At 54.9% G+C, this 25,153-nt stretch overlaps 1 protein-coding gene across 9 annotated transcripts in view; it reads right to left on the bottom strand.

Annotated features, from left to right (window-relative positions):
- Nucleotides 1-25,153, bottom strand: part of PAXIP1 (PAX interacting protein 1) — a 44,488-nt gene that overhangs the window by 16,089 nt on the left and 3,246 nt on the right. For 4 of the 9 annotated variants that reach the window (XR_002340250.2, XR_014833435.1, XM_021078627.2 and 1 more), the window contains exons 3-8: nt 21,404-21,447; nt 18,836-18,899; nt 12,365-12,478; nt 9,354-9,983; nt 3,283-3,799; nt 2,715-2,809 (exon numbers count right to left, since the gene is read on the bottom strand). Coding sequence is in view for 6 of the 9 variants with exons in the window: in XM_021078627.2 (XP_020934286.1) it covers nt 2,715-2,809; nt 3,283-3,799; nt 9,354-9,983; nt 12,365-12,478; nt 18,836-18,899; nt 21,404-21,447 (1,464 nt within the window). In the remaining 3 variants the exon portion in view is untranslated. Of the gene's footprint in view, nt 1-2,714; nt 2,810-3,212; nt 5,180-6,037; nt 9,984-12,364; nt 12,479-18,835; nt 18,900-21,403; nt 21,448-25,153 lie in introns of those variants that run through there. The other 5 variants (XM_085005067.1, XM_085005065.1, XR_014833436.1 and 2 more) reach the window with 4 other exon arrangements.

Here is a 25,153-nt window from a genome sequence, read left to right as displayed (position 1 = left end):
CTAATGATAAACACTAACAGACATAAAAGGAGAAACTGATGGGGATACCATCACAGTAGGACACGTTAACACCCCTCTCACATCGATGGACACATCCTCTAGACAGAGAATCAAAAAGGCAACAGCGATCCTGAAGCCACAGTAGAAAAGCTAGACTTAAACGACATTTACAGGACAGTACATCCCCCCAAAATCAGAATACACATGGAACATTCTCAAGGACTGACCACCTGCTGGGGCACAAAACTAATGTCCACAAATTTAAGAGTACAGACACTGTTTCAAGTATCTTCTCTGACCACGATGGCATCAAACTAGAAATCAACCACAGGAAAAGAAATGTGAATTTCCAGGGGAAAAGAGAAGAAAAGCAGAAGGTCCCCTCCACTGGGCACTATGGGTGTTTGAGACCAGCCGGGCATCGGACGAGGCTGGCAGCGTCCCTGACCTGCACCCATTGGGGGCCCAGAGTTGCCCCCACCCCCAGCTGTGGCAACTGAACATGCGTCAGACGCAGCCAAAGGCCCCCGGGGGCAGAATCCGTGATTTTCAGAAACTTTACTCTAAAAGGGGGGGGAAAGCAATTCAGAATGAAGTTGGTAAATAACACAAATTCATTTTTAGAAACAGACTCAGGCAGCCGGGCGGGGGGGGGGGGGGGGGGCTGTCCCAGCTGGCTTGCAGCGGCATACCAGGATCTGGTTCCTGCCGGCGCCCACGTCCACTCCCCCTGGTGTGGATGAATGCCTGACTCCCCTCTGCCCACCTGTCTTTTTCTTGGTTTTTCTCACTCATTCATTCCCCAAACTCTTCAAAGAAATGTAACGCCCCCTGCTGCCCTCCCTCCAGGAGCCACGGACTCGGCCCAGAGCTGGACTGGACAGACGTGGAGGGCCGGGGCGGGGGCCCTAAGACAGAGCCGCAACAGGAGGGGCGGCGCAGTTCCCTCTCCACGGTCGCCACGCTCTCCAGCGAGGCCCTGGCGTGCCACCCTGGCAGAGGGAGGGAGCCGAGGCCGGGAGCAGCCCTGAGAATTTCCAACCCGGCAGAAGGCACAGCATCACCCTTCCCGACGCCGCCCCGCCCCACCTGCACCTGCCTCCACGATCTCCCCTCCCCTCCCCCTAGAGCCCCCGCACCCCAAGCCACATCTGCCCCTTTGCAGGCCTCGGGGAGGGGGACGTTTGGACTTCAGGGGCCTGAAATTGCCTCTGTCCCACGGCCTCACTGACGGACTGGAGAGGCTGCTCCAGGTGAGAAATGCGCTGCCCTCAGAACAGTGCAGACATGACGCCACTGCCGTCTGGCTCCCGGCCGTGGTCCAGCCAGTGCTCTCCAGCCCTTCCCACGCGGACAGCACCCTGCAGCTGAGAGCTGTCTTCTGGCCTTCCTTTCCTCTGTCCCCCACTCCTGTCATTTAACAGTGGGCCTTTCGGACTCATCCTTTAATTGGAGAACAAAACCAACCCCCGTACACCGAACCTTTGATCTTTGGGTTTTGCTCTGTTTCTTTTTTAAGAACGGTTTCTGCGTATCACCTTCTACACGCCCACGATTTGGGGCGGGCTTCTGCCGCTGTAACCCCCCAGCCTCACCCCTGCCCACAGCCCTGGCCGGTGCTCGCCGGCTCCAGGGTCTTCCTCACTCCTCCTTCACCATGGAAACAAGCCGATCCCCTTTCTGAATGCCCGTTTCTGTAACAGGGCATCTAAGCGTGGTCTCGGGAGGCATGGCCTGGCCTTGGTCTCCTGCCTCCTGGACCTGCTCCCTCCCCTTTCTGCCCCTCCACCCCCATTCGGTGCCACTCCCGGGGACCCCCCCCCCACGAACTCCTATTCCTCTACGTCCCTGGAGACTGTTCTCCAGCTGACCCCCCTCCCCAACCCCGCAACGACATAGCTGTGTCCTCCCTGGGGCTCTCCCTGCACCTGGCACGCTGCTCACCGCCGTCTGTGCAGCCCACCCCGCCCCGGCCTCACCTGGCCTGGCACAGGGCAGGCCCTGAGACACCAGGGGTGCTTTTGGAGAAGCACCTGTACAAGGTCACTTTTTAACAGAAAATCTGACTCAATCGGATTCGTGGCACCGCAGGAAAAAGCGTTCCCCTTTGCTTTTCCTCAAAGGCCACCGCGCAAAGCCATTACTCAATCGATGGACGACAGTCCTGCGCCTGGCCTAGAGGACGCCGGGGTCCCACCCAACCTGGGACTCCAGGGCTTCTCCCACTCACCCTTGGGAAGCAGAAACGACTGAGGCACCTGCGAGCCGACAGCCCCCCATCTGAGGTCACCAAACCTCAGCCGAGTGATCTGTGTCGCTTAAATTCTAGGCCTGAGATGAATCTTGAGAGAGTCCTGGAGTTCTTGCCGTGGCTCAGAGGTAACGAACCCGACCGACTAGGACCCACTGGGACAGAGGTTAAGGATCCGGTGTTGCTGTGGCTGTGGTGTAGGTGTGGCTCGGATCTGGGTTGCCGCGGCTGTGGTGTAGGCCGGCAGCTACAGCTCCAACTCGACCTCTAGCCTGGGAACCTCCATACGCTGAGGGTGCGGCCCTAAAAAGACCAAAAAAAAGAGAATGAGAAAGTCCAACATTTCCCCCTTCTACCTAAGACCACTGAAGCCCAGAGATGTGCTCCGCCCAAGGTCACAGAAAACGTGACGAGAAGGACCCAGGACACAAGCAGAGCAGACACGTACGGCCCACGACCTCACCCTTTTCCAGGTGGCCAGCAGCTGCTTGTCGGACATCTGCTCCGGATAATCCACAATGGCAAACACACAGCCCAGGAGGAAGCCTTCCTCTGGAACTACGAGAGAACGACAACAGGAGACGTTCGTCAAACCCTGAGCCCAAGCTGTGCGCGCACAGACACCAACAGCTCCTTCCGCAGGGAGGGTGGCGGGCGGGCAGGCGGGCGCAGAGGAAGGGGTGTCCTCCTGGCCGCGGCCTCTCCGCCGGCCTCTGCGCACATCTGCACACGCCTGTGCACGCCTGCAATGCTGCCACACGCCCGTCTGTCCACAATGACGAGACCAACGAAACCAACGGCTCACGCCTGAGCCGGTTCTCGCGGCCCCAAGTTCCACGAAAACCAATGTTCACCCGAGGGCAGGCGCCCCCAAGTCCCCCAGAGATGGAACTGCCCCTTGTCCTAGGAAACTCCCGTCCCCCACTGTCTAGAATGATCCTGACACAAATCCTTAGCCCACCTTCAAACGCTCTCAAAGCACTGACGTAAGCGTAAGACTTGGAAGAGAAAAGGCAGAAATCCACACTAACTCTCCACTGCTGGGTCGTGTCCAAACAGCTGGTGCTGGTGCTGCGGCGGCGGGGGCTGCGGGGGCGGCGGCTGGTGCTGGAGGGCCTGGGGCGCCTGGGTCTGCGTCTGCTGCTGCTGGTGCAGGCGCGCGAGCTGCTGCTGCTGAAACTGTGCGAGCTGCTGCTGCTGCAGCTGGTGCAGCTGCTGCTGCAGGGCCTGCTGCTGCGGGAGGGGCTGCAGCTGCTGCGGGAGGGGCTGCGGCTGCTGCGGGGGGCGGTGCATCGGCTGCTGTGGGAACGGGTGCTGGGGGAGGGCCTGCGGCGGGTAAGGCTGCTGTGCGGCGTGTGGCAACTGCTGCTGCAGCTGCACCGCCTGTTGGGGTGGCAGGTGCAGGACGGGGTGTGGTGGTGGCTGGGGCAGATGCGGCTCCGTGGTCACCTTTACTTGGCTGAACAGCACGGCGTTCGAGTGGCCCTGCTGGCTGTGATTCACCTGCTGTTCTAAACTTTTCGTTGGGGCCGAAAGGGACTGCAAGATCTAGAAAAGAAAAATCACGCAGAGCCCCAGTCAACAATTGCTGACACATGCGGATGCCTGGGAAGCATCAAACTGGACGCTTCGAAACACCTGCAATTTTCTTCTGGTCGTTAAGTATCACCGATTTCGATGAAGTCAATAAATCTGTATTTTGAGACCACCAAAATCCGAAACTGAGGAAGCAAAGAGGAATGAGCAAATGATTCCAGTTAACAGACACCCCCCACCCCGGCTGATGTGTTTGAGGGCCGGGGGAGGGAGCAGCGAAATGTCCCACGTGTTCCTCAGGCTGTGGGGTGACGGGTCTGCATGTGCCTGGCAGTGCCCCTCCGGGGGCCCCTTCTCCCGCCCACGCCCAGACCCCCTCTGGACCCGAGAGCCCCAGGAGCGACAAGCGTGAGGGCACCAGTAGGGACTCATCTGAGTCAAGCCTCCTCTCCACAGCTGCCCCTTCCCGACAAGGGACAGGGCCAGCAGAGGACAGTAAGACCCACACCAGGGTGAAGGCACGGGGCACCCCGGACAGCAGCTGCCAGCCCCCGACCCCTGTGTGTGGTCACCCCGCTCTGTGTCCTGGGTCGAGCCCCGTAAACGAGGAACGGGGAGACACCCCCAGTTGGTCTGTTTACGTGGCCAGGGCTCCCTGACCGAGAACATGAGCACAGTCACGTCAGAAGTGACCCGGAACCCCACAGATGGGACAGAGCCCTGAAGCCACAGGATGCCCTACGGGCCAGCCCACGCCCTCCAGCTCACCCTGCTTCCCAGGGACAGGAGTCAGTGGGACAGAGCTGTGCAAACTGTGCAGGGAGGGGTCGGGACAGGGAGCCAGGAGACACCACGGCACTGAGCACCAGATCGCAGGTGTGCCACCCCCGGGTAGCCCCGAATGTCACGAAGAAAACTGGAAGCCAACTTCTTACAGCCACGGAAACCAGCAACAAAGAGATTTTACTAAAACTCAAATCAATACAATGCACCCCTATTAAAGCATCTTGGTCATTTAAAAAACACTCCAGAAATTGCACTTCCTCATAACTAAAACTATACGAAAATCTCAAGTATGTTTCTCACACCTATCTTCCACTTACACAGACTCCAAAACATAAAGGTTACGTAACTGGCAAGCGCAATGAACTTCAGATTTAGTGCTGAAACAAATGAGGTTAATAACGAAAGAAGGAAGTTCCTGGTGTGGCTCAGCAGGTTACGCACGAACCCAACTGGGAACCATGAGGACGCGCGTTCGATCCCTGACCTTGCCCAGGGGGTCAAAGATCCAGCGCTGCCAGGAGCTGTGATGTAGGTCGAAGACATGGCTGGGATCCTGCGGTGCTGTGGTTCTGGCGTAGGCCAGCGGCTGCAGCTCCAACTGGACCCCTACCCTGGGAACTTCCATACGCCGTGGGTGTGGCCGTTACAAAAAGAAAAAAAGTGGAAGGAGAAATGGACCCCAGCACACACCCTGCAGGTGTGTCTGCAGAGAACAGCATTTGGGATGCGACCATTTCCACAAAAAGGCCTGCGGGGGGGGGGGAGGCGGGAGCCCAGCTTGTACGTCTGCGGATGGGCCCTGAGCCCCCCCAGGAGACACTGGTGTGCACAGCGGCTGCCTCTGGGAGGGGAAATGGGAGCCAGAGGCGGAGGGAGAGCATCAGCACTTATTTTTAAAACGCTGCACATTACTGCTTCACCCTCGGAAGTAAACGACCGACACAAAATCGATAGGGAGCGGGGAAACGAACGCGGGGCTGCCCGCCACAAGGTGAAGCGGCTGGTGGCTGCAGGCTGCTGCCCGCCCAGGTCAGTGGGGAGCTCACGGCGGGCACCAGGTGGGTGGGCAGGGCTGCCCCTCTCTGTGCTCACTTCTCAGGGAGGCCGGACTCGGCGGGGTGTGCCTTCTGAACAGGTGACCACAGGGACCACAACCCCCGGGGGCTGCGGGAGGCCGGGGTGTGAGCAGAGGGAGAACCAGACAGGAGCCCCAAGAGACGGGGGTGGACGCTGGCCTGGAAAGCCGCACACCTGGCAGGCCGGGGGGTGTGGGGAGCGGCACCTTCCACCCTCTGACCGCCTCTGGCTGAAAACGTGTTGGTCCTGAAGACTCAAAGGGAAAAGACTCTTCACGGCTTGAGTACACAAGCTGCCTTACTGCAAACCTCAATTTCTTTTGCCTTTTAAGGCCGCACCCGCGGCATATGGAGGTTCCCAGGCTAGGGGTCCAGTCGGAGCTGCAGCTGCAGCTGCCGGTCGACGCCACAGCCACGCAGAATCCTTAACTCCCTGAGCAGGACCAGGGATCGAACCCATGTCCTCATGGATACGAGCTGGGATTGTTACCATGGAGCCACAAAGGGAACTCCCTGCAAACAACAATTTTTACTGAATGTCACGCCTGAGTTTTTCCCTCACGGCCGTCACAGTCCTTCAAATCACTCAACTCTGAGCCACGTGTCATGCCCAGCAGTGCGACACACACCACAGGCTCCTAACCGCCCAAAATGTGCAGTTCAAACAGGGTTTTGACGGCTGCTATGTTTCCTCAACCCCCGATATAATTTTAAACCAAATCTTTCATTTCAAAGACTCATTTTCTGCACACTGAGCAGCAGCATGTCCTCATGTTCTGGAGGCAGAAGACGAACTCGGGTCGTCAGCGCAGGCACGTGGGCTTCGACGCCTTCTTTGACGTGGCCGTTGATTTTTAACATCTGGGGCTTCCGGGCTCCAGGGAGTCACATGGCCACAGACCTTGTTACTGCAGGGAGTGAACCTACGCCCAGGACATCAATCCCTGACGCCCTGCGCCTCAGTTTAGGGGAAGGACAAGGAAATCATGAGACTTGCAGGACACTTCCACCCTGAGACCCTACTGGACAAGGACTGACACGGGCCACTGAGCAAGGCCAATGGGAGAAGACCGCATCTCTCTGGACCCCACGTGGGTACCCCCCCCCAACTTGAAAGAATAAAAACCCCTATAGGACAATAGAAAAAGAGGGCTCTTCTCCCTCCTCCCAGGAACCCCAGGAGCTTTCCTTGAATAAAAGCTTTGCTGCCTGCGTGTTCGCGGAGTTCCTGCTTTGACCGCCGTGAACGAGAACCCGGATTCCAGTACTATCTTTCTCAGATCACCGAAAAACTGTCAGAAAACCTCTTCTCTGTTCTTGCTAGTGCTGGAGCCATTCACTGGCTAGACAGGGTCCCACCGTGCACCCAGCCAAGAGGGTGGAGTCCGTCTTCCCGGGTGGGGTGTCTTGCTGGCAGGGGCAAGATCTGCCCCTGCCCCGGGTGTTCTCATCTTCACTTCAAACCAGACTATTTCACCTCTATACCCAATACAGGGAACTTGGGATTTAAGCCAACCCCCACTGCATTTGAAAAGCACAGCACATAGTGGAAACGCCCGTCCCCGCTTGGGAGCCCCCGCTCGGCCGCTCGGGAGCGCTTCTCACATCGCAAGCCTATTTCACTTTATTCTTGGGCGGCTCCGGTGGCACGTGGAAGTTCCTGGACCACATGGACTGACCTGAGCTGGGGTGACAACGCTGGATCCCTAACAGGCTCAGACGGCAGGAAAAGGGAAGGCCGCTCCTAACGCCTCAGCCGAGGACAGGAGACTCGTGACTTTCCAGACCGCCGGAGGCTCTGCAGGCTGGCGCCGGCGACCCTCACCGTGGCCCAGGAGAGGATCTTCCCGGGCACAGGGCACATCCCGGGGCCAGCGGGGCCACCCTCCAGACTGGCTCGCCCTCCAGCCTCCGCCACCTCCAAGTGCTCATGTCTCCCCACTCTCTGCCTCGGGCCGGGCACCTGCAGGCCCCCCGTCCCCCCGTGCACTCTGGCAGCTCCCCGACACCACCTCGCCCTCCTTGCGCGGCCCCTGCCAGGCAGGGACTCTGTGCCCTGGCTGGGTGCTGCTGAGCAGGCCCAGGCACCCAAGGGTGTGCACACTTGTCCCCGGGCTCCACCTTCTCCCTGAGCCCCGTGACCCCACCGGACGAGGCCAGCGCTGCCCCTCCCTGACCACCTCATCTTGGGGACCTCGACCTCGCCCCCAGCCACCCCTGCCAATCACTCTCTGGACTGCGGCCGGCTGACAACTCAGATTCACCTCCAGGGCCCTGGTGGTAACACAGAGGGCATGACAGACACAGCTAACGAGGGATGGAACGGGCAGCTGCTGCCCAGCTGCGCAGGAAGGGCACCATGCAAACTTCAAAACGCCAGCTCCACCTTTCATTCCATCACACACTTCTCAGGACACAACAGAAACCCCAGCCATCTTTCCGGAGAATCTCATGATCCGGGCAAGCCAGGCCGACCTAAACTATCTGGACCAAACTCGACGTGCTGGGCAGAAAGTGTCGGGGCGCAGAGCCCTCCGGCTCCGCCACCCACCTCCACACCGCTCACCCAAACGCGCCAAGCTCTGACCACCAGGCTGCCAGGGACCCACCACCCTCGGATCCCCTCCCTGGCCTGGACCCCACTGTGCCCACTCTCGCTAACATGCTGGCCAGGGTCACCCACTTACGCGGGCTCCTAACCAGCTCCGGCCACACGGCCTTCCCAGAACTGGGTGTCTGTCAGAACCTCGTCCCCGTAAAGCCCTGACCACGTCTCTCCCCTGGCGCTCTGCCCGCTGTGCTCACCCCTGCCCCCCTCGTCTCAAGGACCAGGACTATCCATTAGTCACTGCTTAGCCCGAGGCGGGGAGGGAAGGGCATTTTTAATCTTTTATGCATCTTTAATGGCCACCACTACCAGACTTGGGTATGGGGCTGTGATTTACAATAAGAGGAAGCATTTGGTGACCCCGACTAAAGGCCCCACCCCTTTCTGTTCTCCACCCACTCCGCGCACTAATTCAGGGCTTTCTTTCCTTGGGGCTCAGCACAGGCAGGCCTACGCTGGGGTCTTCAGAGCCGATGTTCCTGTCACCTGCACCGCTGTGCCCTCACAGTCCTCCAGGACCCACCTGGATTTAAGCTCATCAACACCTGCAGCCGCGAGAGGCCCTGCTGCTCAGGTTTGTCTGTACCACCTAAAACCGGGGCAGGGCACTTGTCTTTCTTTCCCAGGGACCATAAAAATGCAAACACACCCTTGACCACCTTCCTTCCGTTAAATAAAAACTATGGCTTCTTCAGCAAGCGAAATGGACTTAGTGTGTGTTATTCACCTCCTGCAAGGTCACCCCAGGCACCTAAGGACCGGGTGGCGGACCACCGCTTCTGTGGCCCCCAACGAAACGGAGCAAGAGGGGAAGGAAGCCGCTCTTCCAGGACAGCACTTGCCACCGGTGTCCCAGGGCCAGCTCAGCAGTCAGAGCCCCACCTGTGTGCCTGTTGTCACCCTCTTCTGCAGAAGTTACGACGCGGGAATACGTGCCTGCACACGTACATGCATACGTACAAGGCGTAACACCAGTTCTCGTGCAAACAGATACTGCTGCTGACGTGGCTGCAGTGAGGCGGCGGCAAACGCCACGGGAAGCTGAGGCCCGCCGCGTGCCCACCGCGGGGCCGCCCGTCCTCTCGGAGGGACTTACGTGGGCCACGTTGGGGGGCCGGCTCATCTGCTGGATGTCGGCGCTGTTGGTGATGTTGCGCAGCGTCCGCACGGCCGGGCTCCAGGCGGCCATCGCCTCGGGCCTCTCGGAGCCCGGGAGGGCCTGTCCCGGGGCCACCAGGTTCCCACGGACCTCAGGAGGCAGGACACCCCCCGGGACCGGCGGCACGTTGGCACACAGGTTAATGAGGCCGGGCTCCTTGCCGGGCGGCAGCCGGCGCTTGGCGGCCGTCAGCGGGGGCACTTCCGCCGGGGTCCAGTTTAGATTCCTCTCTTGCTTTTCCGGGGAGGAATCTGAAGAATCGTCGAACATCAGCTCCCCCTTGGCCTTCTCGGCGTTCGCTTTGGGTGAAAACTGCGGGTCACCTGCAGGGGAGCCTCCCTGAGAACTGGCGGGGCTCGACTTCTCGTCGCTACTGGCCTCGTTTGCGGAGTCTTGCTCCTCATTTTCTACCTCCTCCTCCTCCTCCTCTTCCTCCTCCTCATAAATAATGAGCCGAGGATGGTAGAGCGCCTCGTCCTTCTTGGCCTTCTCCGATATGCAGTCCAGCACCCAGTCGGGGGTCACGATGCTGATACCCGCTCTCTTCAGCGCACACGCGTACTTCTCCTGCAAGTGAAGCACACACACACACACACACAGACAAGGTGGCAGGTTCTACAGACTTCCTGGGACGGCGCAGCCCCAGACAGAACCTGAGCTGTCACTGCCCCTCCAGAGAACACGAGACAAAAGGAACCACAACCAGGGGTCACAGGACGGCCTCCTGCCTGCCGGCAGCGGCCCTCAATGACTTTGTTTCAAAGGCTATTTGAGATGCAATATGTGGAGCTAGGAATCCTGGGGAAACTCACAAAACGCACGACCGCCACCGCCTCTACAGCTGTCACTGCCTGATGCGCTGCGCCAAGCGTGACCGGACAGAGGCCCGCGGGAGTCACGGAGTGTGGGGACAGCTCCCCAGTCATCCTACATAGGACACGAGGTCGCAGCAATTCTGACTGAGCCAGGCTTCCAGCTTAGTTCCCAAGAGGAAGCAACATGCAGCAGGAACGCCAGCGCCACGTCCCGCAGGCACAGACTGCGGGCGGCAGGTGGGGCCCCCGTGGCCGAGGGCACAGGAGAAGCAGGTACCCCTGGAAACCCATGCCCTCCTCCACAACTAAGCGACATACTTTTTCTGCGGATTTTGTTATTAAATTCCTTCATGCTTCTCGATTTCAATGAAAACTTACAAAAAAATTCAAGAATACAATAGTTTCATCATACCATTTATATATTTTCTCCATGAATTTATCAAAAAATGCAAAAAAAGAATTTACTTTTAAAATATGTATTTACTTTCATGTGTAGTCAGCTAGCCTATGTGACAAAGCCACTCTTTTTTGTCTGTCTTTTTAGGGCTGCACCTGCGGCACATGGAAGTTCCCAGGCGAGGGGTCGAATCGGAGCCCCAGCTGCCGGCCTACGCCACAGCTCATGGCAACACCAAATCCTTAAACCCACTAAGGCCAGGGATCGAACCTGTGTCCTCATGGATACTAATTGGGTTCATTACTGTTGAGTCATGATGGGAACTCCTCCACTCTCTTCATATACTGCCTCAAATTTTAAGTAGATTCTTTAAAAGTATTCACTCACTGTTTAAAATGTTAGAAAGACTTCACTTTCCTTAAACTAGCTACCTAAAATCAAATGATTTTTAGCCGTAAGTCAATATTGACATAAAAAGAACCACTACGCTATTTAACCAAAGCATACTAACCTCTAAAATTGTTATGTAAAATAGAATTTTTTTTTCTTTTTTCTTTTTTTGTCTCTTAGGGCCGTACTGGCGGCATATGGAGGTTCCCAGGCTAGGGGTCGAATCGGAGCTGTAGCTGCCTGCCTATACCACAGCCACAGCAACGTGGGATCTGAGCCGCATCTGCGATCTACACCATAGCTCATGGCAGTGCCAGACCCTTAACCCACTGAGCGAGGTCAGGGATCGAACCTGCGCCTTCATGGATGCTAGTCGGGGTCGTCAACTGCTGAGCCATGAAGGGAACTCCAGAATTTTTTACTTAAGCAGATTTGTAAGATTCACCTCAAATTTTCACAGAATAAGTTTTCCTTGAACTGGGTGGCTTACTAAGTTACAGCCAAATTCACTGGCTCAAAATTTATTTTCTTGCCAGAAAATCAGCATGATGAACAGCTTCGAAGATTCTACAGAAGGGGACCTGCTGGCCAGGAGGCTGGGTCAGCGCCCAAGAAGAAAACGGAGGGAACAACTGACGTGTGTAAGCTCTGCCCACTCAGGAGACTTTTCCACTGTGAACACAGGCTACTTAATTCTCAACATAGTTACAAACAGGGCTTCACGGGGAGAAAACCGTTCCATTCCCACAACAGAGTCTCCACCTCTGTGGGGCTCAGGATCCGCGGCTTCTCCGCTCGGCAGGCTTGGCCTGACTCGGTCTGGGGGCTGGACAGCTTGTGCTGCCCTGGGGACCCCGTCTGGGGACCCAGGACCCCCTCGGCCCCCCCAGCGCTGAGGGAAGAGCCTGTGCGTACGGAGGAGAGATGGTTTTAAACGTTCTGGATGCAGGACAGGACAATGGGAACCTCACCGAGGTTCCATAGCCATGCTCGGGGCGAGCCTCGTCAAATCTTGCGGAGGGGACTGCAAACACGCATCTTCACAATAGAAGATGCACTGCAGCTTTGGAGAATGTGAAAGGCACCTCTAGAGATTCAAAAAACTAACCTACTTTCTCCATGAAATAAACCCCAAATTCTTGGTATTTAAGTCACATCTGGCTCTACACAAAACATATGATCCTCTCGCATCCTTTGTGGACTCAAGCTGTATGTAATTAACATAAGCTCCTTAGCATCGGCGTTTGGAAATGGAACACCGTTCATGGGAGAGACGTGCCGGGAAGACGGGTGACGCTGGACGTGCTGCAGGGCCTGCAGAAGGAGCACGTCCGCGAGCCGCTTACCCCCTTGGGCTCTGGAACCACCAGGTGGGTGCACTTCTTGTTGAGGCTCAGCTGGCAGCTCCCTCCGTGGAAGGTCAGCATGGCCCACAGAGCGCTTCTGTCCTCAGGTGACACCTGGCGGGAACCAGAAACAAATCTCATCACGCGTCCCCAGCTCTGCGCACCCACTCACTCGGCGATAAAACCCACTGGGACCGCGTGACAATTCTGCCTGATCTGCCCTCTCCCTCCTCAAAGGAAATTCACCTGAGAGCACTGGTGGGAAAAACACGCTTTCAGCTGCACTTGTTATAATGAAAACTTTTGTTCCCATTGCAAGTTTTATACACATCACTGTTTAGGCCTCGACACCAACACACTGAACGACAACTTACGGCCACACTCCAGAGACTAAATGGAGGGCCGTTTCGTTCTACAACAAAACGAGAGGGAAGAGGACGAGGATATACCACTCCATCTTGCAAGTGTCATTTCTGGAAATGTTTCGATGCAGGAGTATCACAATCATATTTAAGGAACTCCGAATGATAAATGGTAACAAGTAAATACCATCATGAAATGGATAAAAGAAAGCGAACAACACCGTGTGGGTAAACCTTCCACACACACACACACACACACCTACGGCAAGCGGAAAAGGGCTGATTCCTAGGCTTGCCTACGCCACGAAGTCCAGACTCCAAAGACAGTGGCTCATGGTGTTCAACAAGCTTTCACGCCCACCACCACACAGCTGCCATTTATTGCCTGCCTACTGTGTGCCAGGCATGGTGCCAAGTGCTCCCGGTCCACTACCAGGCCAGGGCCAAACTCGCAAAAATTACAGCTAACAACTGGAAAAGCTGGCTTTGAAGACCCCGGCCTCCTCCTCTCTGCACTTCCCCACCGTTCTCTACCGCTTCTCTAAGCGCAATGACCCTCAAAAATCATTTCTAAGAAATAAAATCCTAGTCTGAAAGACAAAAGCAGCATTTGAGAAAAGTAAAGGTGTTAGTTCTCAGAGAATCGTTTAAATCAGTATTTTTCTAGACAACTTACCATACATGGTAAACGACGGTGAAGAATTCCAAACTTCATCTCCAGTGATTTTTTACAGTACGGAAACAGAGCATGTTTTTTCTTTTTAACTGCCTTCACTCAGCTTGCCAAAGACCTGACGCTCTGCATCTACTCTCATCCACTTAACAAATACTTCTAGAAATTACTCTGCATTCCGCACTACTCTGTGGCTACTAAGAACAACACATGACTTTTATAAAATCAATTTAAAAATCATTACTTTATACCTCCTTAGTAAGTCAGTGTTAATTTCAGAAGACTGCCTCAAGCGATGTTATTTTTATTAGAAACTTTCATAAAATCATTTACCTGCCACAGCATCTGGAAGTGAGATTTAGTTAGTAACACAGATGAGTCCCATGAATCATTATATACTTTCTTAAAAGTGAAATAAAAAACATAACCTAGACACGCCCCTATGACAAAGATGAAGCCACAGGTGCTTAGGTACTATCTCTGTCCCCCTGGCTGCAGTAGCCCCAGCCCTGGCCCCCACGTGGCCTGAGGCCACAGGCGCGGGATACTGCAGCGGGAAGACTGGGGCCGGGCAGGGCTGCCTGCATTGGCGCAGGATCTCAACTCGGAAGCCCCTCCAACCAACTCTCCGTGGCCGCACGTCTGGGTTAAGTGTCTGACACGCACCCGGCTCCTTCAGCGGCTCTGTGTCCATGCAGTTAAGAGTTAAGAACGCTCTTTCCACCTCACAATGGTAACCACGGTTACCTGGGGGGAGAGGATTATGGGAACATCTGACTGTTCTTTTTTATACTTTCTGTAGTTTCCAAATGTTCAAGGGCATTCATTTTATAACTGGGGAAACATACTTTTTTTTAAAAAGCCATCTTCCTAAATGACAGAAGCCTGGAGGTCTCCTCGACGCCTCAGGGCTGGCCTCTCACAGCTTCCAGACACCCGACCCCGGCCCGAGCCCTGGTCCTGCTCCCCTGGCTCTGCAGCCCCTGCCAGCCTGAGCTCAGCCCTGCGGCCCCTGCGCGCCCACCACCAGCTGCCAGCCGCCCACACCTGGACGCGCGCCCCTGCGCAGCTCTGAGCCAAGGAGACAACTTCACCCACGGCCTGCAGGGGTGCCCCCGCCGCCGCCTCCTCCTCCTCCGCCGGCCACCCCATCAGACACCCCTGCGCTGCAGCTCCCTCAGCTTCCTGCCTGGTCTCACCCACCAACCATCGTCCTACGCATGAGAAGCTCATCTGAAACTGCGGGGTCTCTGACGGTACCTAGCACAGCCGAGGCCCATGAGTAGGCAGTCAAGAAATTTCTGTGGATTGAGATACAGGATGAAAGAAAAGGGCTTGGCCGTTTTAATCTTCCGGAGTGAACCGACAGCCCTGGCCAGGCTCTCCCTCAGACTCGAAGCCTGTGCCCACCACCTACCCAGCACGTTAGCACAGAGGCCTGGGTCCCCATCAGTACCGGGTCAGAAGGCAGCAGGTGCTATCTGTCTCCCGACTTCTGCTGGCACAAGCGCCCTTCCCTACCTCTCCCTGGAGCTGGGCAAGACTCCACAGAGTTCCAGCTTGTGTCAACACCCTGACGGGAAAAGGCAGGAGGTCCCTGAGCGCCATCAAGCAGACAGCCCTTCCGTGACACGGGGCCCCGCTTGGCACAGGTCAACCGTCCCGAGCGCCCTCCAGGAGCCGCTCCCACGCCTGCACCCCTCCGTCCTGGCGTGACTGTGAGTGGTCACACGTCGGCTCCCCTCTAGATGCACCCCCAGCTGAGGGGAGAAGCTGGCCCTCTTTCACCCGCACCCTCGGGCATCGCTTCTGCCACAAAGTATCACCAGGCATTTGGGGAACCAAAGGCCTCGAGCTGCACACCGGACACAGGTTTGTTAATACCTCTTACAACTGCATTAACCCTTCCAGCAACCATGAGGTATCTGTCCCCAGTACGCTTTTCTGAACCAGAGGTCCCTCAGGACCACCGAGTAAAGCCCTCCCATCCTCTGAACAACTTCTGTTCGGATGAAGCAGGGCTTCCTTTCCGTCCTCCGTGCTGAACTCACCGACGAACTGCAGTAAATGGGCCACGAAGCTCATGCTCACCTGGGCTCGGCTTCGCGTCCATAGCCCGTCTGCTTCTAAGGACGTCGAACGCGGTCAGAGTCCTTGCTAACGTCACCCTTTGGTCCTCCCCAGCCCTGGCGGTCCCCAGGATGAGCTCTGCACCTGGGTCCATCCACCTGCACGGTCGCTGCCCAGACCGGGGTTCCACCTGAGAGCCGCACGGCCACGTGGTCCCCCACTTCCTCCGCTCTGCCGCTGCCTCCCGCTGCTGACCTCACCGCGGGCTTCTCCACCTAGAATCCGAGATCTACCCGGACGCCGAAGCCTGCCAGCCAGCCAGAGCCAGCCCAGGGCCCGCTCCCAAGGTGCTGCACCATCACCTGGGCGCCCCCTGCACCCTCAAAACGAGAACAAACCAGGCAAGTCGGACCTCATCCTTGGTTCTAAAAAGCACACCCCACTCCTCCCTCCACCGTCACCTCTGTCTCCAATCCCCTAACTGGGCTCCTCTCCCTCCCCGCAGAGACTGGTCACCCTCAGCCTGCCGGCCCCACCACCCCAAACCCAAGCAGGCTCCCTGCGACTGCGTTATCGTCCCTCGAAGATCAGGTCCCCTCTACTCCCAGGTCCGGCCAGGCTTCCCAACAGAATCGCAACGTCACCTGATCAGGGCCCTCCCTGCGGAGCGCCCGCCACAGGGTCCAGCCCGCAGGGGTCCACGGTGAGCGCGGCCTCTCCCTGCACCGCAGCCCCCTCGGGTCACCAGGACCTCCCACCTCTGTCTGCGCCTCAGGCCCACGGGGGCCTCCCTCCCTCGGAGCAGGCCTGAACAGACTCTCCGCCTCCAGCCTGAAGGTCGTGCCTTCCCCTGCTGTCCAAGCCCTGCCCTCTCTGCCGAGCTTCCAGCCCCCAGGCCAGTGCTACCACAGGACTGCAGAGGGTTGCAGCCTGTTTCTGTTTCCCGAATGTTCTACGGTAAACACCAGCAATCCAAGGTTAAATACATAAGGAAAACCGTAACGCGGGATCCTGCTGGCTGTGTTGTCAAGCTCACTCCTGGACCCAAGTGCCCAGTCGTCTCAATTTTCTGCCCACCGCTGGTTCTCTGCGCATCCAGCCTGGGTGCCAACTCCCCCGTCCCCTGGCTCCATCTGAAACGCCCTCTTCCCTCCCCTCGGCACTCCGGCTCTGCCCACGGCTTCAGGCCCACTCAGACCCTTCAAGGCTCTCCTAACCCTGCCATCCACACTGCGGGCGCCTTCTCCAGACTCGCACGTTAACGCCTGTGCCCCGAAGGACAGAGCACGCAGGTGCCCTAGGCACAGCAGACCCTCCTCTGTGCAGCGCACTGGGTGACAGCCCTCCACACGGTTCCAGGCTCCAGGATGAAAGAGCTCTCCAGCGCCAGCCTCGCACACCTAACGGTGTCTAATTTCCTGCTTTAAAGCCCTCGCATCGGCTCCTATATCCACACACTCCTGAGTTTCTTCTGATCCCCAAGTCAGGATGGCCACACATCTCACCGCTCTGACCCTGATCCCTGAATAACCCGCCTGCCCCTGGCCTGTTCCTCCCTCCCTGGAGAGTGGGCTCAGAATGGCTGAACGCAGAAATCCAATCAAGACAAAGATAATTAGATGCAAAATTTACATTTTAGCAAAAGTACTCTGCGTTTGTGCATAAGGAGTAGTAATAATAAAGCGTTTCCATTTTAAAAACTTCTTTGATGTTTATTATAAATGTGGAACATAGAGAAGTATAAAGAAAACAGTAAAAATTACATGTAACCACAACACTCATCATTAAAACGTTTTCGTTTTAACCAACTTCAAAGATCATCACCAGGTACACACAAATTTATAGCAAAGATGTGAAAAACAATGAAAAACACAGTGCCCGCAAAACTCTCATTCTTAGCAGGGAAATAAAAAAGCAGTATTTCAAGAATCTCTATTAAATCAGTAGAGCAAAACCAAGAGAGGATTTTATAATTTAAAAAAACGTGCAGAATTTACAAGAGACCCAACAACGCAGTAAGAGGAGGGATTACGGCAGTGCCCTCGCGTGTAAGGCGGAGTCTGGCCAGCAATCTCTCAGCATGAAACTAAGCACTGCCCGGCTCCACAATCCTGTCACAAAGGCCTAAGAAAAAGGCAAGATCAAAATCACCTACTATCTGCTGCGATGCCCCTTCGTCCGAGGCTTCCGAGGCTTCGGCAGAACCAACGCTGCAGAGGGAGGAGGCCCGCGGGGTCAAAGACAACGAGGGCGCCACAACTGCACCGGCCCTGTCCCGAGGCTGCACATTTCAAACCAACCTCTCTACGGAACCCAAAGGACGAGTTTAAACACCACCAACCTGGTGTGTTTATAATAACTGCCCGAGGTTAGGTTCTGCTCCCCGGGGGTGGTGGACAGAATACATTTGAATACACACTGAACGGTCACCTCTCTCACCACCCAGAGCTCAGCACCGTTAACGCTTCGGTCCCTCTTTCAGACATTTCTATTTTTTTATCTGGCTGATGTCACACTGTACAGAACTATGTTCTAGCGCCCCCCCCCCCCCCCCCGGCGCGAATAGCTCCCAGCTCTTCACATGTGTTCATCAACCTTCACAACTGGCGACAGAGCTCGGCCCCCACGTACACGTACAGAAGCGGTTTCTTAACCAGTTCACGTCGCGGATGCTCTGTCTCCAGTTTTACCTTATAAATAATGCTGTGCTCAACACCTTGAAACATCCATCTGCCCTTATCTCTATCGACTCGGGATAACTTTCTAACCACAGGAGCACTGCAGGGGAAAATCAGAGTCCTCTATGGCTCGGACGGGGCTCAGCTTTTCTGTGTCTGCAGGATGGAGACACGTCTGCAGCTCCAGCAGCACTGAATACACTGTTACAAATTTAATAAGCAGAAATTCTTATCTCAGTGCTATTAAAATGTTCATGCCTATTTTATAAAGTGTATCAAGGGTCCTGTGGTACTCGTAATCCCTCTTCATCAGAAAGTTATAAATTCATTTTCCTGCCTTATCTACTGAGGTCTTATTTTTCTTCTTACTGATCTGCCTAAGTTCCTTATTTATTGAAAAGTTCTCTGCCTTTATTTCTGAATGAATTCTCCATCATCTTTTAATTTCATTCTTCTTGGTTTTTTTTTTTCATATTCAGGTTTTAAATCCTTGTCATTCTTTAGACTAGAAAGGCCATTTTCACCCATTAAAGCTTTAGATCTTAGGACTAAGCATGAATCTTTCCATAATTCTAAGTGTGTTACAAGGTCACACTCAATACGCAGTTGAGTAACGAGCACCTCTAACAAACAGGTTGTAAATCCCACCACGTGTTATGTGTAAATAACAAGACTAAATGCAGCTTACCTGAGAGAGGCAGGCAGTGATTCCAAAAAATATCTGACAGGACTCCGGGGAAAAACCATTAACTCTGTTTCACGGTTATTAAGATTCCAATGAAATGAGATGAGGGCAACCCACTTCTCTACGTGCTCAGCTGGACACGGCCCGCCCTCTCCTTCCCAGTCCATCCTCTCAGGGCAGAAAGAGGCAGACCGGGACCAGAGAAGAGTGCGGGGCAGCCTGGCCAAGAGAACAGCCGACAGCGCAGGGAGCTGAGAGGGTTTCTGTAAAGTCCGTCTTCCAAATGAATCTCTCCACTTACAGCATCCATAAAATGGGCACAGCACACTCACAGGGCAAACATCTGAGCCCAGACGAGAGCGAACCACGTACACATGTAGAAAGGTGTACACACACACACACACACACACACACACACACCGGCAGAGCAATTACTTTAAAAACAAACGCAAAGTCTTAGATTTATTTGCACAGGGACACTGGCACAACTGTTCTGTCACACAGGAGAACTTTCACAAAAGAACATGAGTTCTAGCTGCGCCATCACCTCTCTCTGAATCTGGGCTTGTTTCCCTGTTAGAACAAGCATCAGAACATGTGCTTCCCAAGATGCTACCCAGTCTGGAGCCCTGACTTGGAAAACCTGCCACCTGCGTTTTTTTTCTTTTTTGTCTTTTGTCCTTTGGGGCCACACCCGCGGCATATGGAGGTTCCCAGGCTAGGGGTCGAATCGGGGCTGTAGCCACCGGCCTACACCACAGCCACAACAACGCGGGACCCGAGCCGCGTCTGTAACCTACACCACAGCTCAAGTCAATGCCAGATCCTTAACCCACTGAGCGAGGCCAGGGATCGAACCCACAACATTGTGGTTCTTAGTCGTATTCCCTTCCGCCGCACCACGACAAGAACCCCCGCCTGCTGTTTCCTCAAAGCTCAGGCTGCCAGGCACAGGACACCAGGCTCCACGTAAACAGCCACGACCTCCAGGTCTGCCCTTTGTCACCCACTCAAAGCAAACATGCCTTTTAAGGATCTGGACTGTCTAGAATTCAAATGGGATAAAATACTACTTCTCTTTCCCTGCAGGAGAAAAGTACACCTACGGAGAAAAAAGATCAGACTACAAACCCTCCTGCAACCTGGAAAGTCTGCACAGGCGGACTGAGAAATCTTACACAGACCTGAGCCCGCTGCCTGCACCCAGCACCTCGCTTCAGCCCATCACCCAGGGCCTGTCTCCATCCTCCTAGCTCAGCTCTGCGTCCTTCTACTCACAAAGAACTGGGGGGAGTGAAGAGTGTGCCGCCTAACCACGTCCTGGGAGTCCCCTTTCTGTGCCTTTAACCGTTTTTGAGCTCATACAAGATGACAATGTCTTAGGAAATTTGAGCACACAATCCAGGACAGAACCAGCCTCTTCTCAAAGACACCTCTCCCTCTCCCAGTCTTTCTCTCCTGTGCTTACAAGGAAAACAAACAAAACTCAAACGCCTAAAAAAAACCAAAGCCAAAGACAAACTAGGAACCAATTTCCTTTACCTTTAGACTGTGGAGGAGGAATCCTGGAATTTCGGAAATGGAGTTGCTAAAAGTTCTGCACATCCTCCAAGAAGTGCTTATAAAGGGCTATTTTCTCTGTTTACTTGCGGTCCCCTATAAATATTTAATCAGTCCGATTCCTTCTATCTGCACCGATTCAATACAAACGCATTTGCAGGAAGTGCCTGGCACAGCCGCAAAGCAGGGTCGATGGCATCACCTCTGCCGGGACCTCAACACGTAACATCCTAACCGTGTGACATCAGCTGCTCTCGACAGAGGCGATTTCCAAAATCAGATAGTGCCTGGAACGACTCTCCACGGAAGCGCGACATTTTCAGGGTGGAACGGGGGCCACGAGGCCTACAACACAAAACAGCAGCCCGCAGTGTCCTCATTCCTGCCGCCTGCTTGTGTGTGTGTGTGTGGGGGGGGGCTGTTCTAAAGTCACACTCAGGAACTGCTGAATGAATGCATGTTTGAGGAAGCTCCTGGGGGCAGGAATGAGGTCTGGTTGGGCCCTCTGTTTTCAGAACCCAGCCCAGAGCAGGGCTCAGCATGTGCACTGAATTATAAACCTTCCGTCCACCGTCGTCAAAAAGAACAACAACCCACGACACACAACTCAGACTGTCCGATGGTCTCTTCCCAAACCCTTCCCTGAATAATTCACTCGGTTCACACAGACTTGGAATCTTAGAAACAGTCCACCTACGAGAAATCACACACACCGTCCGCGTCAGAGGTGACAAAACTGAGGTCCGGTGGCCGGAGACGCTGAAGCCAAGGCACAGGAGCACCAGAACCCGCGCCCGGGTCCCAGCCCAGCGCGCCTTCCACACAGCCGGCCCCCCCTTCCACAAGCAACGGCAAGCGTCAGTACCCAGGACGGCAGAGAGGACGGAACGCGCAGGACAGGGGGCCCTAGACACCCTGCGCCCTGACTGAGGCATCCCTGCAGGAAGGGAGCACCCACCTCAGCCTCCCACCCAGTCCTCCCTTCCCGCCTCCCTTCCCCGAAAAGGATACGGCAGGAGAGCTCCACACTGAACGGACAAGATCACCCAGGAAGGCTGAAAAAGAAAAGTTAACACAGATCAAAAAACAGCACCAATTCCCATGCAAAGTGACAGTGTGTTACTCGCGGTGCCCCTGGAAACGAAAGGCTGGCTGTTAAAACTGTTCACAAAGCATTAACGTCACAGTGTTGGGGCAGCAGAAATTCCAGTTGACAACCAGTCACTGGTGCCCAGGGGAACAGCCCAATCGTAGAATGAAATACCACCAGATCTTCAAACAATTACCCCGTGCGGAAATTTAAATGTTAGGTTCTATCACTGCTTACACCTCTAGGGGGGCAAGAAACCCAGGCCTCATGACTGGGGCCCGCCTGACCCCCATCTAAGCTTCCTGCTGGAACCCTGAAGCCCGTCAGGCTAAATCCTCAAGTTTTTGTTTTGTGTGTTTTTTTCCAGGGAAGGCAAATAGATACAACGTTTGTGTATCACAAAAAGTACTTCTGTCCCGTAATGCCCCCCTCCACCCTTTTTGGCCAAACACCCTGCACACAGAAGTTCCTAGCTCAGGGATCGAACCTGTACCAAGGCTCTAACTGGAGCTACAGCAGTAACAATGCTGGCTCCTTAGCCCACTTCGGGTAATCTTTTTATGAGCAGCAAAACTCAGAATAATTAAAAACCTTAGATTAATTATTACCTTTGTAAGTAATTTATATTACTGAAAAATCATCTCATCTGTTTAATTTATTTTTTATTTTACGACTGCACCCTTGGTGTATGGAGCGCCTGGGCCAGGGATTGAACCCACGCCTCCACAGCGACCCAAGCCGCTGCTGTCAGGTTCCTAACCAACAGTGGGAACTTCTCCATGTAATTTTTAAAATTTACATCACTCATCATCCTGACAGCTCTACTTCACAGAATTACTGTGGAAGGATATTTTAATACCGCATTCAGCCAACTGACTGCCAGAAACTTTAGCCAGCTGAAACATACATGCACATCCAGGTCTAATGCATCACGTAAACCTTGAAAGAAATTTAGACAACTGAGTAACCCTTCACCATTTTTTAGGTACCATCGCCAATTTCTTAAAAGTAAGTTTACGGGAGCGTAACATGTGTGACCAGGCTGCAGAAATAACAGGCATGTTATAAAGACTAAGCCCACCTGGGATGCTTACTGCACGACGCCGTGTTACTGTCCCAACGTTCCGACTCCCTTGCTGGATAAAGCGCCCCCAGCTCAAGGGCCCACCCGCGCACTTTCTCCGGGATCCCTCACTCACTCGGAGTCCTGGGGACAAGCCCCGGTCAGAGCTCAGACTCTCGGGGTGCGGACCCCTCCTACCTCCATGACGCCTTCCGTCTTCCCCTGGGCCGGGCCGTACTCACAACACTAACACCAGGGCCCTCGGGGCCTTGGCTGCAGGTGGGGCACCGGGTGGCTCTCCTGAAACCCTGACTGCTGGTCACCCCGCTGTCCGGCGTCCAGGAGGATTTTCGGAGCTTAGGTCAAGGCGCTGTCCTACAAGCTGGATGGTGAGGGCATGGCGCTTCCTGTGCCCAGGGGAAGAGGAGTGACCGCAGGCAGCTCTAGGAAGGACCTGATAAGGGGGCTGACACTCTCCACAGGCACCCTCAGGGCTCCATGCAGCAGTCCCCGGCAAAGTGGCCCCGGGGGGCTGGGGGAAGGTAAGCCTGGGAGCCATCACAACCCACCAGAGCAGCACCACCCGAGGCCTCACCCAGGTTCAGTCTCCTAAGATAATGTGAGTTAAGACGGAAAACACTAAAGCAGAAAGGGAGAGGTAGAAACGCCCAGGAAGAATGAGCTATTTACCCCAAAGGCAAATGACCACATATAAATATAAACCCACTGCATGTCAGCAAAATTAGCATTTCCAATGACACCCCAGGGCCACTAAGGAAAATATTTCCATCAAAAAAAAAAAAAATCATTTCTGGGAGTTCCTATTGTGGCACAGTGTGTTGAGAATCCGACTGCAGTTGGATTGCTGGGTTGCTGTGGAGGCGTGGGTTCAATCCCTGGCCAGGTGCAGTGGGTTAAAGGAGCTGGTGTTGCCACATCTGTGGCACAGGTCACACCTGGGGCTTAGATTCAGCCCCTGGCCCAGGAACTTCCATATGCTGCAGGTGTGGCTGTAAAAACAAATAAATACATAGAAAATTTTAAAAAGGCTTGGTGTCTAAAGAAGTCTTAAGCATCTTTTCAAATATGTGAAAGACAGGTATGTCTCCAGGCAAAAGGATGCCTTGCTTAGAAGGTATCTGTCAAATTCGACATTAAGGTAAAGACCAAGGAAAGTGCACTTAAGAGAACCAGGCCTCTGCCTCGATCAGCTGCCAAGAGCTGCCCCCGACAGGAAAGGCTGCGACGCAGCACCATCTTGGAGTGCGCACAGGCTGCTGGATCAGTTCTGGAAAATTCCATCATCCTGTCATGCAACGCTGTCATCCCCGAACAGGACAGGGGCTGCCACGAAGTGAACACAGGCTGGAAGCGATGAAGGAACAGCATGCCTGGGAGTTGTTTTAAAACACTGCAGCCGAAGGCAGACGAGCAGGATGGGGACAGAGGAACCGAGACAGGCCAAACGGGCCGCAGGAAGAGCTGAGTGTCGGCGATTCCTACGCAGCAGCCGCGTCGCAGTGTAAAATGCCCCTGCTGTGTAAAATGAAGGGGCTCGGCGACCTGGCAGGGACTGGCCGCTGTCCCGCAGGATCCCTCACACCGGTGCCTGCAGACAGAACAGCCGTAGCTCCACCCAGCGGTGCTCGACGGCTCCGGCCTCAGGGCTGGGGACACGCCCAAGGGCAGCCTTTGCTGTTGTTTGCTGCCCTGTTTTTTTCTTTAGTGTTTCAGTTTGGACGACTTATATCTAAGTATAAACATATACATACATTATGTGACGTCATCTTACACAAGAATCTCATCTCGGGGTGATAAAGGGGGTATCGCATAAGAGTCGCTATGAAGAGGGGCTTGAGAGCTTCGCCAGATTTCAGGGCGCTGCTGTAAGCAGTTTGGAGCAAGGGCCTGGCTGCGCTTCTCAGGTTCGCTGGGAAAGGCACACAACACACGTGAAGCCCGGCTGATAAGCAGCTCCAGGCCTCTGTCTGAGAGGAAGAGTCGGCAGGAAGGGAAAGGAGGCACCCCAGGCCCCACGGCTGCCAAAGAGGAGACGCGAACCACAGACCAGATGGGCCCAAGCCACGGCAGGTGGAACAGGCAGGAACCTGCGGACAGCCACGTGCCCCACGTGCCCGCTGCGCTCGTCGCGGCAAACAGCAGTCATTTGGAAGGCCCAGCAGTCTCGGGAGGGTTTGGTTTACACGAGTCTCCTGTGAGGCAGATCCGTTTTCAGGTTTATCTTCAAAAAGTCAGGTTCCTAAGCCTGCACGAGTCCGTTTGGGCCCCTGGTCCCGGGGAGGGTCAGGACTTGCCAGCAGCAAGCTGGCGTCTCCACTGCCCAGCCCGACTTCACAGCGCTCTTCCCTGACTCCTACCTCTCCTTACGAAGCTTCAATAACTTTCTCACTGAATTGTTTTTAAGGCAACACACATGATAGCACGAAGAAGGGGGAAACCAGGCACCACTTAAAACAAACACGTGATGTGGTGGAGGACGAGGAAAAGCCCTCAAGGACCAAAATTACCTTCAAAAGCCCCACATTTAAGCGCCCTCAGTTCAACTACCAGCCGCAGCAAAGCAGCACAGAGGGCAGATCAGCAAAAT

Source organism: Sus scrofa, chromosome 18, assembly GCF_054392235.1.
Source record: "Sus scrofa isolate SSC_HxYL_T2T_F1_AM1 chromosome 18, Sscrofa_HxYL_maternal_Yorkshire_Landrace_v2.0, whole genome shotgun sequence".
Lineage (NCBI taxonomy): Eukaryota > Metazoa > Chordata > Mammalia > Artiodactyla > Suidae > Sus > Sus scrofa.
The sequence above is the reverse complement of the archived record's forward strand: the minus strand, read 5'-3'. Positions and strand labels throughout refer to the sequence as shown.